We start from the raw sequence: 17,521 nt of genomic DNA, 5'->3' as shown, positions 1-17,521 counted from the left end.
AAATAAGGCATTTTTCATGCAATGTTTTTGCCATTCACAGAACTGGAGGAGAGAGAGAGAGAGAGAGAGAGAGAGAGAGAGAGAGAGAGAGAGAGAGAGAGAGAGAGAGAGAGAGAGAGAGAGAGAGAGAGAGAGAGAGAGACTTCCTATCATGCCTATGCCCTAGACAGGTATTTGTATCCCTATGGGTGGGCCACCTAGTAACTCACTCGAGGTAGGGATTAGGTATGAGCGTAGGGGGTTGGGGGCCACTGTCACATTCAACATGAGACCTACGGAAAGAATAGTGGTCTCTAGTGAAGATTTGCTGGCCGTCGGAGTGAGGAAACTCACTCCAAGAAGAGATTTGGGCAACATTCTCTCAACCTAGCTTGTTGTTGCCCAGGTAGAGTGTCCATCAAGCTAGGTTGAGAGAATGTTGCCCAAATCTTTCTTGGAGTGAGTGTCCTCACTCCGACGGCCAGCAAATCTTCACTAGAGACCACTGTTCTTTCTGTAGGTCTCATGTTGAATGTGACAGTGGCCCCCAACCCCCTACGCTTATACCTAATCCCCACCTCGAGTTACTAGGTGGCCCACCCATAGGGATACAAATACCTGTCAAGGGCATAGGCATGATAGGAAGTCTCTCTCTCTCTCTCTCTCTCTCTCTCTCTCTCTCTCTCTCTCTCTCTCTCTCTCTCTCTCTCTCTCTCTCCTGTATCACAAATGAAAGGGTTGTAGCTATTGGCCATGTTAGGAGCTGCACATGATAACTTTACATAAACTCCACCCCCTGACTACTAAATTAAGAATTTGTGTTAGCATGAATTTATCTCCTGCAGTAACTCCTTAGAAAATGACCCCCCATGTCTCTCACATAACTTTTAAATTGAAAGTGTTACTTAGCTTAACTGTAAGTGATTGAGTGTTGCCAATACAGCCTTCTCAAATGCCGCGATGAACTTAAATGAAGAACGAGTTCCTCGCAGGTCTGCAAATAATATCGCTGTCAAATTAAAGTCCTGTGCCAAGTTCCCTCTCAGGCAAGCTTTAAATCGCATACTGTCTGGACACCCAACGCTGCAGGGCATTGGAAATCTTCCTTCCTCAGGGGTACAGCAAGCTTGTGTGCGGCGGATTGCTGAGATATGCGGCTTATTCCAGAATAAAGTCAGCGCAAGGATTAAAGAGACCTTCCTGTCAGTTTTGACAGGAAGGTCCCATTAGTGCACGCTAACATTTTTACTTTAGCGCAAACTAACACTGTTCGTGAGCACTAAACCCGAAAACAAATTTTTCCCGTTTTTTTCATTGAAATTGCCTAATTCATCCTAAACGAATGCACATCCCTAATGAGTAACTATAGTATACATTTGGTAATATTTTCTTATGATTATTCTTTTTCTTGTATGCAGTGAGAAAGTTAAGCAAAAGGGCTATTAGAAAGTTCACATATATTTTGTGAGTTAAGCTTTCAAAATTTTGGTGCACTTTCAGCAATAAATACTTTCTACAGGTATTTTCTTTCAGACTGTGCAGGAACAGAAAACTTCTGAAATTAGATGATCAAACACTTGGAAACAAAAAAGAAAAACCCTTAATAAGGGCAGGGCTTCCTCACCCATTATCAGACAGTGGATGCTTTCAGTTTACAACATTTTACTGTATCATCGCCTCTGGCATTCTCCCTGCCTCCTTCCACCACACTCCTTCACTTTCCTTTACCGAAATGCAATGAAATATGCAGATGTCTTAACACCCAGATGACTTTGTATTATTTAAACCCAGTGCCACTGCACTGTTTCTTCACTGACCTGATGAAGAGAGGATAACTGTCCAAAGCTTGTCACGGATTTATTAAGCTAATCCAATAAAAATGTATCACCTACAACATGTTTGTTGACTGTTAATTTTATGTATATCCATGTGGACTAACATGGGAGCCATATTTTGTTTTAGCACATTTAATAAAAAAAATATGCACAATTCAAATTTAACTTTGAGCTCCTAGAATTTATGATTCCTTGATACATAGTACACATATACATAGTATATAATATCCTATACACTCAGTCTTTACGCAAAATATGGTAAAATAACTTTCATTGACAAGTAGTTACACATTGTTCTGTTCTTTCTGTGGTAAACTAAGGTTTTACTTTATAACAAAAGTGTCATTTTCAGCATAGCCTGCAATCTGCTTTTAGGAAGTTTACTTTTGCCTTTGTGTTCAGTTCAGTATTAGACTATCAAAGGAAACCTTTTTCAATAATCATATCCCAATAGTCAATCTTACTTTTGTATTCCAGATGAAAGCCAGCTGCTGCCACACTGATATCAGAATGAAAGTGCAAGTAAAGTTGATTTGATGTGCTGTTCAGTAAGGCTGGCACAGTGGTACCTAGAAGAAATAATATTACTGAATGTTTGGTAGCAAGAAATATTAGTCAGAAGATGTTTACAAATGCATTATTTTCCCTACTGAGTAAAGTATATGGAAAAGTTTCTAGTTCAGGAAACAGCAAGGGCCATTTAAAATCTTTAGAGGACAATTTTCAAAGCCAGATTCCATAGGTTAAATTAATTCTTACCTGATAAATCAGCTTTTCAAAATTTATCCACCCTCAATCAGGCTGATGCAATATCGGTGAATGGAAAACGGACGCTCATGATTGAGTGCCCACTCTCCCAATGCATGCCAATCCAGCTCTGTGGGGTGCCTGATTTAATATTTAAATGGGCTGCCATGCTAAAAAGGAAGTGCTAGGGGAAATTATGCGCTCCTAGCCCCAGATTAGGGGGCTAGGAGTGCTCACAGCCACAGATTAGGAAAATGGTTTCTCGTCCGTTTTCCTAACCTAACCACGGGCAACTTTTTTCCCCCCCTTACTCCTTTTTTCTGTCCCTCCAACTTAATATCATCACAATATTAAGTCAGAGGAACCGAAAAAAAAGGAACAAAAAAGCAGTATTTTCTGCTTTTCTGTTAACTTTAGGGTCTTCTCAAGAATTAATGCCAGCTCCGGGGCAGGCATTAATTTTTGAGAGTAAAAATGTGCGTGCTGGATGCACATTTATTTTTTTTTTGTATCGGGGGTAATAGCTAATAGCCTCATCAACATGAATTTATATGTGATGAGTGCTACTAGCTACGCGCTGGTTAGGACGCACATTTTGGACACGATAATCTCCTTATTGCATACGGGATTTTAGATGTGCATCTAAAACGCACATCCAAGCACATGTAAAGTCTTGTGCTTGGCCGAGCGCACTATATTGCATCAGCCAGAATGTGGGTAAAAGTGCTTGTGTAACACATGGTTACTCACAGCAGTGGTATGTTCTAGGGATGTGAATCATTTTTTGATGATTTAAAATATCGTCCGATATATTTTAAATCGTCAAAAATCGTTAGGGCCACGATACAATACCAATTCCCCCGATTTATCGTCAAAAAATCATAAATCGGGGGAAGGGGGAGGGCAGGAAAACCGGCACACTAAAACACCCTAAAACCCACCCCGACCCTTTAAATTAAATCCCCCACCCTCCTGAACCCCCCCCCCCAAATGCCTTAACTTACCTGGGGGTCCAGCGGCACACTAAAACACGGCACACTAAAACCCCCTAAAACCCATCCCGACCCTTTAAATTAAATCCCCCCCCCCCCAAATGCCTTAAATTACCTAGGGGTCCGTAGCGGCAGTCCATAGCTTAAATTACCTCCGTAGCGGCGGTCCGTTGCTAAATCGGGGGAAGGGGGAGAGCGAGGGTTCCTGACCCCCGCTGAACGACCCTCCTGCAGTCGATCTCCTGCCGGCGCCATTTTCCATACGGAAAATGATTTGCGGCAGGAAATCGCTCCTTGACCCCCGCTGGACCCCCAGGAACTTTTGGCCAGCTTGGGGGGGCCTCCTGACCCCCACAAGACTTGCCAAAAGTCCAGCAGGGGTCCAGAATGACCTCCTGCGTCGAATCGTTTTGGTCTATGGCCGCCGCCATTTTGCGGTGGCCATTTTGCAAAATGGCGCCGGCTGAAGACTACACGATTTAGTGTGCCGGTTTTCCTGCTCTCCCCCTTCCCCCGATTTAGCTACGGACCGCCGCTACGGAGGTAATTTAAGCTATGGACCGCCACTATGGACCACCAGGTAATTTAAGGCATTTGGGGGGGAGGGTTCGGGAGGGGGGGAATTTAATTTAAAGGGTCGGGGTGGGTTTTTAGGGGGTTTTAGTTGCCGTGTTTTAGTGTGCCGCTGGACCCCCAGGTAATTTAAGGCATTTGGGGGGGGTTCGGGAGGGTGGGGGATTTAATTTAAAGGGTCGGGGGTGGGTTTTAGGGGGTTTTAGTGTGCCGGCTCACAATTTTAACGATTTTCACGATACTTTACACACCCAAATGGCAACAATACGATTCCCTCCCCCTCCCAGCCGAAATTGATCGTTAAGACGATCGAGGACACGATTCACATCTCTAGTATGTTCCATCACCCTAAGGCTGAAATCAACAATGGTTCAGCCCATGGGCATTAAGCGGCTCCAAAATTGGAATTTCTCTCTCTGCAGAGTGCTTCAGCTGGAATGAAAGAAGGAGGATGTGCTGCTTGAACTCTTTCAGCACCATGTAAGCCTAGTGGATTTTACTCCCTGTAGACCATGAGTAAGCTCAAGGAAGGTAATGTGGATAAACCTGAAAGGAATTTCCCTACATTCTTTCAAGGGAACATCATTCAAAACAACTGCAGTGAATAACATGGCTGGATAAAGCATCGTTTAAAGGTTAATCTCAACAGATGACAACAAAATGCTTGGGTCTGGTAGAGTTTATGTATTGGGGCTAAATACCACCTAAACAGTGCATTGGCTCTACAGTATTTGTTAACAGACTGAATGTCATCAAGCTTCCCTGTTGTCAGTGTATGGTGTTTTTGTGTCTGAGTATTGAAAATAAACAGGATGGTTTGGACTGAAATGAAATATTATAGACATTTATTGAAATGTACTCATTTATGTGAACTATTTCATTGATAGTGGGAGTTAGAACACCCAGTGACCCTCCCAAAATATCACAGGCCCTAAAAGAAGATAGATGGAGTACAGGTGACAGGTGAATTGTTCAACAATGTGTGTACTTTTAACTGTATTATTTAGAAATTCTTTCAAAGATGTCCTTAGGCAGAGGAGTAAAATGACACTAATAAATTACATTTTTAAATCTATGCACATTTTTTAAAATTTTAAATGTTTCCCCATACAAAGAGTATGTGCAAATGTCTTGGCTACTTTGTCCTCTGGAACTTTTGTTTTCAGTTAATAATTTATTTTGGCCAGAAATGTATCAATGTTTACAACCACAAAGACAAAAACAGGAATAATGAATGGAAAACAATGACTTCATTTTTCAGGGTAAATATAATTTCTGTTATTGTTGTAATAAACAATACTGATATATTCCCAGGGAATAAAGTAAAATAAAAACTGAAACCAAAGGTTAGCAATTGAACTGTAACAATAATCAAAGCTAAACTATGCACATAATTTTTCTTTGATTATTGGTGTAAAAGTACACGTTATATTTTTACCGATTCAGGTAATTTCATTATTAGTTTCATTATTACCCTGTTAATAATTAAAGATCCATGAAATACATTTAAAATAGGGTTCAGAAATGTTGAGTCAAAGGAGATCAGTAGTACATCTGAGATCCCTGTGAGATGTTTCCTCTGGTAATTTACATTAACAAAATCAAATGACTGAAGACTCTGGTCTTCTTATACTTAATATTTAATACTTAATATTTAATACTTAATAGTTAATATTTTATTACTGCCTCCCATAGTTATTCCCCCATGTTAACCATTTGTTAGATATCTTATACTATGCTACACTCCGTTCCATGTAATTGTTCTTTTCTTACTGTTCCATGTAAACTGATGCGATGTGTAAACAGTTATCGGTATAAAAAAGCCTTAAATAAAAATAAATAAATAAAAATATGCCAATAATACATTGATGCTATAGATGTTATTGAATATTAAATAATAGGTACACCTGTTCGTCTATTTTGAATTAATAAGAGATTAGCTACTATATATTATTGTGGGACCTCTCCTCACAGGGTCATGGTATTTTTACCAGACTCTTAGTTTCAAAAGACGCTGTATTCTGCAAAAGTACTTATCTGCTTCACCCAACGCGATCGCGTCTACGGCGATCTACGTTGGGATCGCGGCTACAACAGCAGAAGGATTGAATGTAGCTATTGAACTCTTCTTAACCGATTTTTTGTCACAGAAAAAAGATGGAAATATTTATCCCCTGAAGCAGGACCTCAAGAGAGGGGGTCCGAAACGTGATTGCGTTGGGTGAAGCAGATAAGTACTTTTGCAGAATAATACAGTAGGGATGTGAATCGTTTTAGGACGATTAAAATTATCGTCCGATAATTTTAATATCGTCTTAAACCGTTATGGAACACAATACAATACAGATTCTAACGATTTATCGTTATAAATCGTTAGAATCGTGAGCCGGCACACTAAAACCCCCTAAAACCCACCCCCGACCCTTTAAATTAAATCCCCCACCCTCCCGAACCCCCCCCCAAATAACTTAAATAACCTGCGGGTCCAGCGGCGGTCCGGAACGGCAGCGGTCCGGAACGGGCTCCTGCTCTGAATCTTGTCGTCTTCAGCCGGCGCCATTTTCCAAAATGGCGCCGAAAAATGGCGGCGGCCATAGACGAAAAAGATTGGACGGCAGGAGGTCCTTCCGGACCCCCGCTGGACTTTTGGCAAGTCTCGTGGGGGTCAGGAGGCCCCCCACAAGCTGGCCAAAAGTTCCTGGAGGTCCAGCGGGGGTCAGGGAGCGATTTCCCGCCGCAAATCGTTTTCGTACGGAAAATGGCGCCGGCCATACGCGTATGGCCGGCGCCATTTTCCGTACGGAAAATGGCGCCGGCAGATCGACTGCAGGAGGTCGTTCAGCGAGGCGCCGGAACCCTCGCTGAACGACCTCCTGCAGTCGATCTCCTGCCGGCGCCATTTTCTGTACGAAAACGATTCGCGGCGGGAAATCGCTCCCTGACCCCCGCTGGACCTCCAGGAACTTTTGGCCAGCTTGGGGGGGGCCTCCTGACCCCCACAAGACTTGCCAAAAGTCCAGCGGGGGTCCGGAAGGACCTCCTGCCGTCCAATCGTGTTCGTCTATGGCCGCCGCCATTTTTTCGGCGCCATTTTGGAAAATGGCGCCGGCCGAAGACAACAAGATTCAGTAGCAGGAGCCCGTTCCGGACCGTTACCGTTCCGGACCGCCGCTGGACCCGCAGGTTATTTAAGTCATTTGGGGGGGGGTTCGGGAGGGTGGGGGATTTAATTTAAAGGGTCGGGGGTGGGTTTTAGGGGGTTTTAATGTGCCGGTTTTGCGATTTTACGTTTTTTCGATTTTTTTACGATTTTTCACGATTTTTCACGATATTTTACCCCCCCAAACGGCAACAATACGATTCCCTCCCCCTCCCAGCCGAAATCGATCGTTAAGACGATCGAGGACACGATTCACATCTCTAATGTCTAGATCTTTCTACAGGTCATGTTTGCCTTAATTCTTAACTACACCCAATATTCCTGTCTCTAGCAGGAGAGAAGGAATGTGCAAATGCATTTATATGACATATCACATTTTCCTAATGGGATAAGAGCTATAAACTGTTGTTCTAGATTTCAGGGTTCTAGGAAGCCATTTTTTTAAACTCATATGCATTCTCACAGTTGGAACATTCAGGTGTGCTGTAACTATCACTTGCTGGCAATGGAAGTGGTGGCCAAGTTTCTTAATCCTGACATATTATCCATATATGAAGGAAGAATTCTTTGAACCAGTACATGCATGCTCAGGATACACATTATTATGATTTCACTGGAACCATTCAGTTTTTCAGTGCTGCTATGAATGATTTCAGAGTATCCATCCAGCATTTAATGATATGCTACTTGTATTCTGTGATTGTAGACAGGGCTGAAAAAGGACTAGGTGAGCTAGGCCTGGGCCTACAGCACTGACCATTAGGGGGCACCGCCGCTGCTCATGAGCCAATTAGGCAGGGTGAGGCAATGCTTCAGGCAGCAGAATTTTAAAGTGGCAAAAAAGTACCCCTTCAAAATTCTGCCCAGCCCCCACCTTACCCTGTCATTTTTAAAATGGCGCTGGTCATCCATTTCCCCTACCTTGTGACATGGGCCAGCCAATGGAATCTGTAGCCCCTGTCACATGGTAAGGGCTAAAGATCACTGGCACCATTTTGGTTAGTGGCAGCTGACGGCCTGGAAGTAGCAGATCGCTCCTGGGCCTCCCGCTGGACCACCAGGGTTTTTCGTGAGCCTTAGAGGGGGAGGGTGGAGGGGTTATTTTATTTGAATGGGGGGGGGCACGGGGTGAGGGAGTGGCAGCATGTGGTCCCCGCCCCTGTAGATAGGAGTCGGGGCTGTGACGGGAGGGGGGGGGGCACAAGGCAGAAGGTACCTAGGGTGCCTAATCCTCTTGCACCAGCCCTGATTGTAGATAATAGTTATTCTTTATTTCATTGGCTGCTAATTCTAATCTTGTGCACATTGCTCCTTTAGGACAATTATAAAGCACATGTTTGTACTCCTAAACAACCAGCTTCTCATTCTGGACTGCACAGGAGGCTTCCAACTCCAAGCTTATGACAAAGCTAACAATGTCTCTGTTGTGAACTTATCTTCTATAACCGAGTGATGTATCTATGAAGCCAGAAGTTGACAATAGGCAAGGATCTGCTATAAAGGCTAAGACTAGAAAAAATGAGCAGTGTATTAATAACTTCAGCTGAGAATATTCTGGTGTGTGCATTGTAAGTAAAAAGGGCTCAGGTCACTAAAGATCACCAATAAGCATGCATGTTGAATCTTTTCACCATTACAAGAGATAGCAATGTATACACTAAAGCCATAAAAGCCAATATTTGAAGATAGCTGTTTGCCTCAGCTAGGTGCTGCAGTTTTAGAAACTGAATGATATAAAAATTTTCATTTGAACTTGGACACCTATATTTTGGGCTGACACAATTCATTAAACTTTAAAAGTCTAAATCTGAGGCACCTAAATTTAGGTCTGCTATTTATTTCCCTACATTTAGGAACATAAATTAGGAATCTATCAGGGAAATTCATCACTATGCTCCTAAATTACTTCTCCCTACCTGACCTCACCTATTTGTTAGGTACTTAATTTAGACAGTCAGCCCTAGTCACCTTGCAGGATTGTCAATGTAGGGAGCTACCTCCAAACTTTAGGCCCTAAACCATTTGAAAAAGTCCCCTTACTGGGCATGCTAAGAGCCTGCTAACATATATGGATGGTAAAGCTTAGCATGTAAATGCATGCTAATGATCAAAGGGATATGGCAAATGAATGCATAAAAAGCACAAGTTACTTATATGTGCTATTTAGAAAACCCATGCTAATGCCAAAATGTTAACATCCAAACAGAGCAGGCATTAGCACCAATTGCATACACTATAATAGCACCTACTGGCAGGAGGCATTTTGCTGGGGAAAACTGAGACATTTTATATGCCTCAGCAGTAAATGCTACAGCAAGCATGGAGGAGACAAGGAGAGAAAGTGAAAAGATTAGGGGAGCCCAAATATGGTTTCTAGTCCCATGATGGCACAGAGCTTTGCCTCCAGTCATCAGTTAATAATGACATGCATCATCACCTTCTGTCTTTCTCTGCTGTCACTGCATCCTAGCTGCCTTATCTCAGATGGTGTGCTTATAGTCCTAGTATCATTTTCTTAATTTGCTTGATGCTCCTGAGTGCCGCCATTGCTTTCCATATGTGACTCTGCTCAGCCAGGGGCTATAATTTGCTAGATAGTATTTCAGCATTATTCTTGTCATTCTCCTTTCTCTTGTACTTGAGAATCCATAATATGCCCTTGCCTTGGCATCAGTGGTGCTTGGACCTTCCTTCTTCAGCCTCTCTTGCACTAGTGTCACTGATCAGTGTTGTCAGTTCTCCCTCTTTTCCTGCCGTCTCCTCCCATGCCATTTGTCCATCCCCTCTTCTCCCTCCCATCTTATCTTAATTCCCTCTTCCTCATGGCTACTGAACCTAAACACCTACATCTTCTCTATCTCCATGACCCTGCTATACTCCTCTTTTACCTCCCCTTCCACTACTCCCCCCCCCCTTTTCTATAATGAAATCCAGTCTACTGATCTTCCCCACTATCATAAACGGATCTCTCATGCTTATCCCCACCCTCTCCCTTACCACACCACTTGGGCCTATAATCACATTCTCCATACATATATTCCTAGGATGCACCTGCACCCAAATTGTTATGCATGCCCTATCATGCTCCATTCTTTTCATTGTCAAAAGCCTTCTCTGTTGCAAACCATACCATAGACACTGACTATGCTTGAGACGAGAGCCCAACAATCAAACACTTACCATCAAACAGACAGCAAAAAAAAAAAACAATAGGAAGAGAAACAGGAAACTTCACACAACACTTTCCCCAAATCTCCTTTTTTTTCACCTGATTCCCAAATTCAATTGTTCTCCTTTCTGTCCATACAGTACTTATGTTCAGAGCATGTGCTAGCCTGCAATTTATATAATTTTGGTCAGGGGATAAGGAACTCATAGAATAATAGTACTGAACAGGCACTAAATGGTGTGCAGGAGCTAAAAATCCATAGCACCTGGAGATATTAACATTCAACCATGAATATTTTCCACTAACATGTACAATAAACTTTATGCACAAAAAAAGTTTAGCTTTTTTTTTAGTTATTGCACACTCTGCACATCATTATCTTAGTCAATCAGACATTACCAGAGGTGTTTGCTACATGCATTTTAGTGAATTGTCACCATTGCTCAAAAGTGTATGATTATGGTCTGAGCAGGTTCTAATGTGATTATGCTTTTTTTTTTCTATCTATTTTTTTTTCAGGTGCTATTCGTTTAAAATCACCCCAGGCCATGGTTGTGTTGAGCAGATAGGACATCTTTTCCCAGGCCATGGTTGTGTTGAGCAGATAGGACATCTATTCACACAACCTCTAACCCTTCCAATGCTAGTTTGCCATGGTTTATGGCTTTCTAAGCTCTCACTCCAGGGTAGCACTGAAAAGGTGGAGTGCTGTGCGTGTGCTTTGTCACTTGAACGGCCACTATTTTACCTCTATGGGCACTAGAACTCTTAAGCAATTAGGGCCTCATTTTCTAAAGTATCACAGGCCTGCGATACTTTAGAAAATTGTGCTAATGGGAGGCGGGGGAGGGGTCGACCCAGGGAGGCGGTCCTGTGCTGGCCGTGGAGGTGCGATCGCTGCCGGTTTCGCACCCAATAGCATTGGGCGCGAAATAGGACGTGAAAAGGCCCTTACCTTTTCGCTGGCGGCGCCGTCTTCGCGGAGTCGGCCCCGGTGACGCCCCGACTCCTCCTCTTCTGGGGCCGACTCCGCCCCGATTTAGGTAGCACAGGCATGTGCTACCTTCGCAGGCTTGCGCTAACAGCGCATGCCTGCGATAGCCTTGGTAAATAAGGGCCTTAGGTAGTAGGTATAGTACAGACATGAACAAATGATTTTTTTCCCCCTTTGCTTACATATTAGGCTTCCATGAATGCAGTTCTAGTACATCATGGTCACTTTGTTATGATGGACAATCCAAGATTTACTTTATGTACTTTTGAGCTACTTCCCTTTCCCCCCATTATTTCCTATGAAGTAGGGCCCCCTTAAATGTTTCAGATGATAGTGAAATGAAGATAAATGGGTACTGAAGTTTGGATAAGAGAGTTTAGCTTCTAGTCTTTATTCTATGCAGCCATTCCCAAGCTGGCCTATCCCAGACGTTGGCGATGTCATTAATGTAGTTCGGCACGTCCGAAACAGAGAATGAAGCTAATATATATGGCAATGAAGTTGAAAAAGTATTATAAAACTGAACAAAGGTCTGTCCTAAAACTTTGAATGAAGGGGATATATTTGTCTTGTCAGAGAGGTGTGGTGCAGTGCATGTCCGCAACCTTTTTCAAACAGAAGATACATATTAATGTACTCACCTAATGTAGCAATTATATATATTTTTCACCATATATTTTTCTAACACCCACAGGGAGAGAATTGAGCCCTCAGGGATAGATTTTAAAAAAGGGCCTAGCTTCCTAACTACAGGAGTTAGATGACTAGTCCTGACATTTTAAAAGTCTACCACTGCACAGTTCCTAAATATAGCTACTTAATTTCACTACGCATTTATACTGTATATTAGCTGCTCACAATGGAGGTGTTCTGGGAGCGTGGGTAGGTAGGGGGATGCATTTTTTTTTCAAATTTTCAGCACTGGCTGGCTATGTTTAGCCAGTTAAGTTGTTCCATTTATATCAATGCACACAGATAGGTTGAAATCTAGCCTGCAATGTATGTCCTCCCAGCACCCTGATCTGAAGAGAACCTCTCACATCTGGCAATGAACCCGAGGGGAGGGGGGGACGGCAGTATTAGGGTTCCAGTATTAAGGATCATTTTTGGATCTGAGGGGATTTTCTCTTCAGCATGGGGGTGTTGAGAGTGGGGAAGTGCTCATCACTGGATTTCAGGGACATTTTTGAGCATTGGGGACTGGAGGTAGAAAAGGACTCATCGCTTTTCCTTGGGTGGAGGGGTCCTCCTCAGCATCAAAGGTGCCTGGGATTAGAAGACGTCCAGGGGTTCTCTATAGTGTTGAGGTGAAGAGGATGAGAGGATCAGCCCCCCCTAACTTAAGGAATCAGGCGGGTGAATCTTTTGTAACTGTATGCGGTTGATTTTGGTCCGTTAGTCTGTAGTTGAAAGTTTTTGTAAACTTCTCCAGCTATAATATAGTCAGATAAGTTGCCAATGAGAATTTACCTCTCTGTTGTGTAGTGATTCCATATTTAGAAAACACCCAGGTAGCATAAGTTTAAACTGGCAGTAATCAGTAAGAAATAGAATCTATATTATACTATTGAAAAGAAGAAAAGAGATTGATTTATCACTGTTTTACCTGCATCACTTTTCTTTAACCTGGAAGCAGTCTATTATATTCCTTAGAAGATTTACCTGAAAAACTGCCAAGTCTTGGTGCTGTCAGATCACCACCATCATAGATCTCCAGGGAGTCCCAATTATGTTCTGTAGCAAAACTTATCACCTGGATCTGTAAAACAGTGCAACCATATCCTCAATTATAGTTTTTATAATGACAGTATTCTGAAATACTCCTAAGCAATGATGGCACACAATAAAATAAAACAGCTAAGTACAAAGATATACCAGCAACTGCATAATGATTAAAGATTATGGAAGTGATTTATCAAAACTTTACTCCAGATGTGAAAAAATTGGTCCAGATTTGTAAAAGCAAATATTCTTTTTATATGGGAAAAAAACAAGTATAAAACAAAATAAACTGTTTCTACTGAAAGCAAACCTTTTCTTCTTTAAAATAATTCAATTAGCATTTTCCAGTAAACAGCCATACATAGAGTTAATGAGTTATTAAGTGTACAGATAGGATACACCACAAATAAACATTATCTATCTATCTATCTATTTATTTATTTATTTATTTATTTATTTATTTAAATGTTTATTACCCACACTCTCCCAGTGATTGAGGTGGACTACAAATAAAAATATTTATAAAATAAAATATACAAATATAAAACAAAACATTTATAAATCTATAAAAACAAAACAAAGAATACAAATAACATGATCAGAATTGAAGGGGGATAATGAAAACATGTAGAACACAAGATCTATGAGTCACATAATTTAGATGAATCTAGGTCTAAGGAACAGGATTTATCATTTTGCTATAAATATAGTGAAAATAGCTCCCATGATAAAAAAAAAAGGGCATGGTTAAGCTAATTGTGCTGATACCACATCACATAGGTGTTTACTGCAACACATGATAACATTATTAAACTATATGTTATTTTTACATCATATACTGAGTAATCTACTGCAGTCACATTACCAGCCAAAAAGGTTTTTATCATAAATGGCAGTTTAGTCTGCTGCGGGGATGGGGGGAGGGGGGAGAGAGAAAACCTCTGTAGAGGTTCACTTATATTTGAAATTTTTATACCACTGTATGAGGGGGCATTAGTAGCTTGGGGTGAGGTTTGGGTGGGTGGGGTGGGTTTTGGAGGCAGTTTTACATACACAGTCATATGTACAAACAGTACAGTTACCATCCGTGAAAGTTTAATGTGAGAACATGGTACAAATCTACTCTTCTTTCACCTTTCATCACTCCAAATCACATTAAATCTTCACTGATGGTAACTGTGCTGTTTGTACGTATGAGTATGCATGTAAAACTGCCCACCAAAACTCAACTCACCTCCCAAACCTCGCCCAGAATTCATAATGCCCCCCTCTGACAGCGGTATAAAAAGTTCAAATATAAGTAAGCCTCCATAGAGGCTCTCTCTCTCCCTCCCTCCCTTCCCCCCCAAACCAGCATCTGCATTTTTCAGCCAGTAACACAGGCATAATGCACACAAAAAGGTGTAGTGAAATCCCATGATAGTGGGTGTTACTTTATCGCATGCCACATTAACAGACCCTAATTTCCATTTACTCTGACAAAACTCCTCCCGCTCAAATACTAATTTTACATTTGCATATGTATTTCAAGATGCGGTATTTATCGTGTGTGTAAAGGCATTATCGTGGGTGTTAGGGCCCTAACACCCGTGATAACGTCCTAACGCATTTTGATATATGACCCTGTTAATTTGTTATATGTAATTGAATTAAAACAGAAAAAATTGCTATTGTCTACTAAAATTGTATATAACTTTCTTCTAGTTGAGAGTTCAAACAAATGGAATGAAGATAATAACCATTGATTAAAAAAAAAAAAAAAAGAAATCTCTAGAAAAACAAAATGGACTATATTCTGGTTTTGTTAAAGAAAAGTGAAGGATCCTTCATTGTAAAAAAAAAAAAAAAACCACAACAAAAACAACAGCAGCAAAGTGTCTACATTCTGCTGATTTGCAGAACAGGGACTTGCCTGAATTCCTGATCCCTCAGTCACTATGACTTTCCACACACAGTTCAAACTGTTACCATATGGTTCAGGGTAGCCAGGTGACAAGATTGTGCCTCTTCGGTCAGTGAAATTCCCATTGCATGGTACTGTGAGGCAAGATTAATACAAAGTCAATGGTATATCCATACTGCCACAAAAAATGTACTGATGGCATATATTACTAGACATTTGCACAATCAATACAGTCATTTACCTTGCATACAGTAGCGTGGTTGCATTGAAATCATGTATATTAAAACTTAACATTTTGTTTATAAATGTCCCCAGCACTTTTGATAATGAAATCACATAAACGTTCCTACTTTGGTGATGTATGGTTTTCCAAATTAGGTTGCTAGCAATTTTTTTTTTATCTGGAAGGAACCTGCACCACACGAGGGAGGTGGCAGTTAAATGGAACTATCAGCAAGTTCTGCTATGAAATTTCAAGGGCTTAGGAACTGCTATAAGTTTGGCAACTGCACTTAGAAATGTGCTACAAACTGTTACTGAATTGCAAAGCCTTAGGATATGTTATAAGTTTGGACATTGCATTTAAAAATGTGCTATAGATTGCTGTTGCAATAGAAGATATAATGATTAATGTGGAAGTGATCCCTTAGTACTGTGGTTTAGTTGAATCATCTATTAGGAAAACCTATGAGGTCTATGTCAGTATCTGGCAAATGGGCCCAGTAACAGGACAGTCTGGAGCTTCACCTTTATCAGCCGCCTTGCCCGTAGGTTAAGCCCTTGGGTTCTGATAGCTAGCAGGACATAGGCAGGTCCCTAGGGTGGTGAAGAGAGCGAGAATCCAAGGGCAGACAGCAAACTGGAGACATGGAGATGAGCCAAAGGGTAGGACAAGCAGCTGGCAAATGTGGTCAGGTCCAGGCAGCAGGCAAATCTGGTCAGGTATAAAGCAAGAGGTCTGAGAGTGGAGATCAGGATGGAGTGGATGAAAACACTGGAAAAGACAAGGAGAAAGTGTCGAGACTTAAAGAGACAAGCAGAAGAAGACAGTGTTGGACAAGGCCAGGCTAGACAAGGCAAGGCAGGATGAGACAATGCTGGATGAGGCAAGGCTGAAACAACAGGAACACAAGAACCAGGAACGCAGTAACAGATGAGAAGCAAGATACTGGAGCAGCACACACATTGCAAAGGTGCTGGTAGGCAGTCCGAGGAGTTCTTATATAGGAAGGGCCTGTTAATGCAGATATTTTCCCATCATGAGCCCTTTAAAGCTGGGAGTTTTGCATGCACCTTAAATGAAGTTGGGATGTTGGTAGCATGGCTGCGTCTCGGGCCGCACTCAGTGGTATCCATGCCGTGTTGACTTTGGGGCATGCCACAGTATCGACGTGAGTGTGCCGGCTCATAGGGCCATCCCAGGACCCAGAAATTCTAATGGTACCTCCTCTCCAAAGCCCCATCTCCAGTCTTCTGGGCTTGGGTTTCCCAGGAAATTTCCTCGTGTATGAGTTAAGTGGCTTGGAGATTGGAGGCTGGTGCCCAGAATTTTTCCTCTGGTCCATAATTTTTCCATGAGATTAGATATTGCAGCTGATTCTGGATCCTTTGAGAGTCTAAGATCTCCTGGACTTTGAATTGCGTACTTTCTTCCATAGAGACTTTAGCGGGCTGAAGCGGTGGTCTGCCCAGCCATGAGAAGATTGCAAGTTTCAGCAAAGACACATGAAAGACATCACAGACCCTCAGAGACAAAGCTAATTTCAACTTGTAAGCAGGATAGGGAATGGCCCATGAACCAGGGGCAAACTTCAGCGAGGACAGTGGTAAACGCAGATTCTTTGTGCTGAACCATACTAGGTTGCCTGGTCATAGTTGGGGCACCTGAGATTTTTATCACTCCACCACCTGCTCTAGGAGGTTTTGGAGTTCATCCCCCATTAGGTTGGCTTCAGGGCAAGTGATGGTGACAGGAACAGGTTTAGGGATTAAAGGGATGGTGCCTGAATACTATATAAAAGGGTGAAGGCCCAATGGAAGTGCTCACATGATTATTGTGGCAGAATTCAGCCCATGGAAGAAGGGATGCCCAGTTATTATGCTGCAGGTTCACATAGGCTCACAAGAAGGCCTTGAGGCTCTGATTTACTTGCTCAGTTTGTCCATTAGTCTGGGGGTGATAACCTGAAGTGAAATCCAAGGTAATTCCAAATTTCTGATACAAGCTATTCCAGAAATGCTGTGAACTGTACTCCCCAGTATGAGAGGATGTGAAGGGGAAGTCCATGCAAATGAAATATATGTTGGACAAAGAGTTTAGCCAGTTCAGGTATGGAAGGGAGGCCTGTGAGGGGCATGAAATGCACCATCTTAGAAAATCTATCCATTACCACCCATATAGTGGTGATGCCACCTGAGGGTAGAAGGTGAGTGACAAGAGGCAGTGG

At 42.1% G+C, this 17,521-nt stretch overlaps 1 protein-coding gene across 1 annotated transcript in view; it reads right to left on the bottom strand.

Moving 5' to 3' along the window:
- CSMD1 (CUB and Sushi multiple domains 1) overlaps window positions 1-17,521 on the bottom strand; it is a 4,035,193-nt gene that overhangs the window by 835,855 nt on the left and 3,181,817 nt on the right. Inside the window, 3 exon segments of the mRNA XM_029596871.1 lie at window positions 2,279-2,383; window positions 13,112-13,208; window positions 15,084-15,208. Coding sequence (XP_029452731.1) covers window positions 2,279-2,383; window positions 13,112-13,208; window positions 15,084-15,208 — 327 coding nt within the window.

Source organism: Rhinatrema bivittatum, chromosome 3 (genome assembly GCF_901001135.1).
Source record: "Rhinatrema bivittatum chromosome 3, aRhiBiv1.1, whole genome shotgun sequence".
NCBI lineage: Eukaryota > Metazoa > Chordata > Amphibia > Gymnophiona > Rhinatrematidae > Rhinatrema > Rhinatrema bivittatum.
The sequence above is the reverse complement of the archived record's forward strand: the minus strand, read 5'-3'. Positions and strand labels throughout refer to the sequence as shown.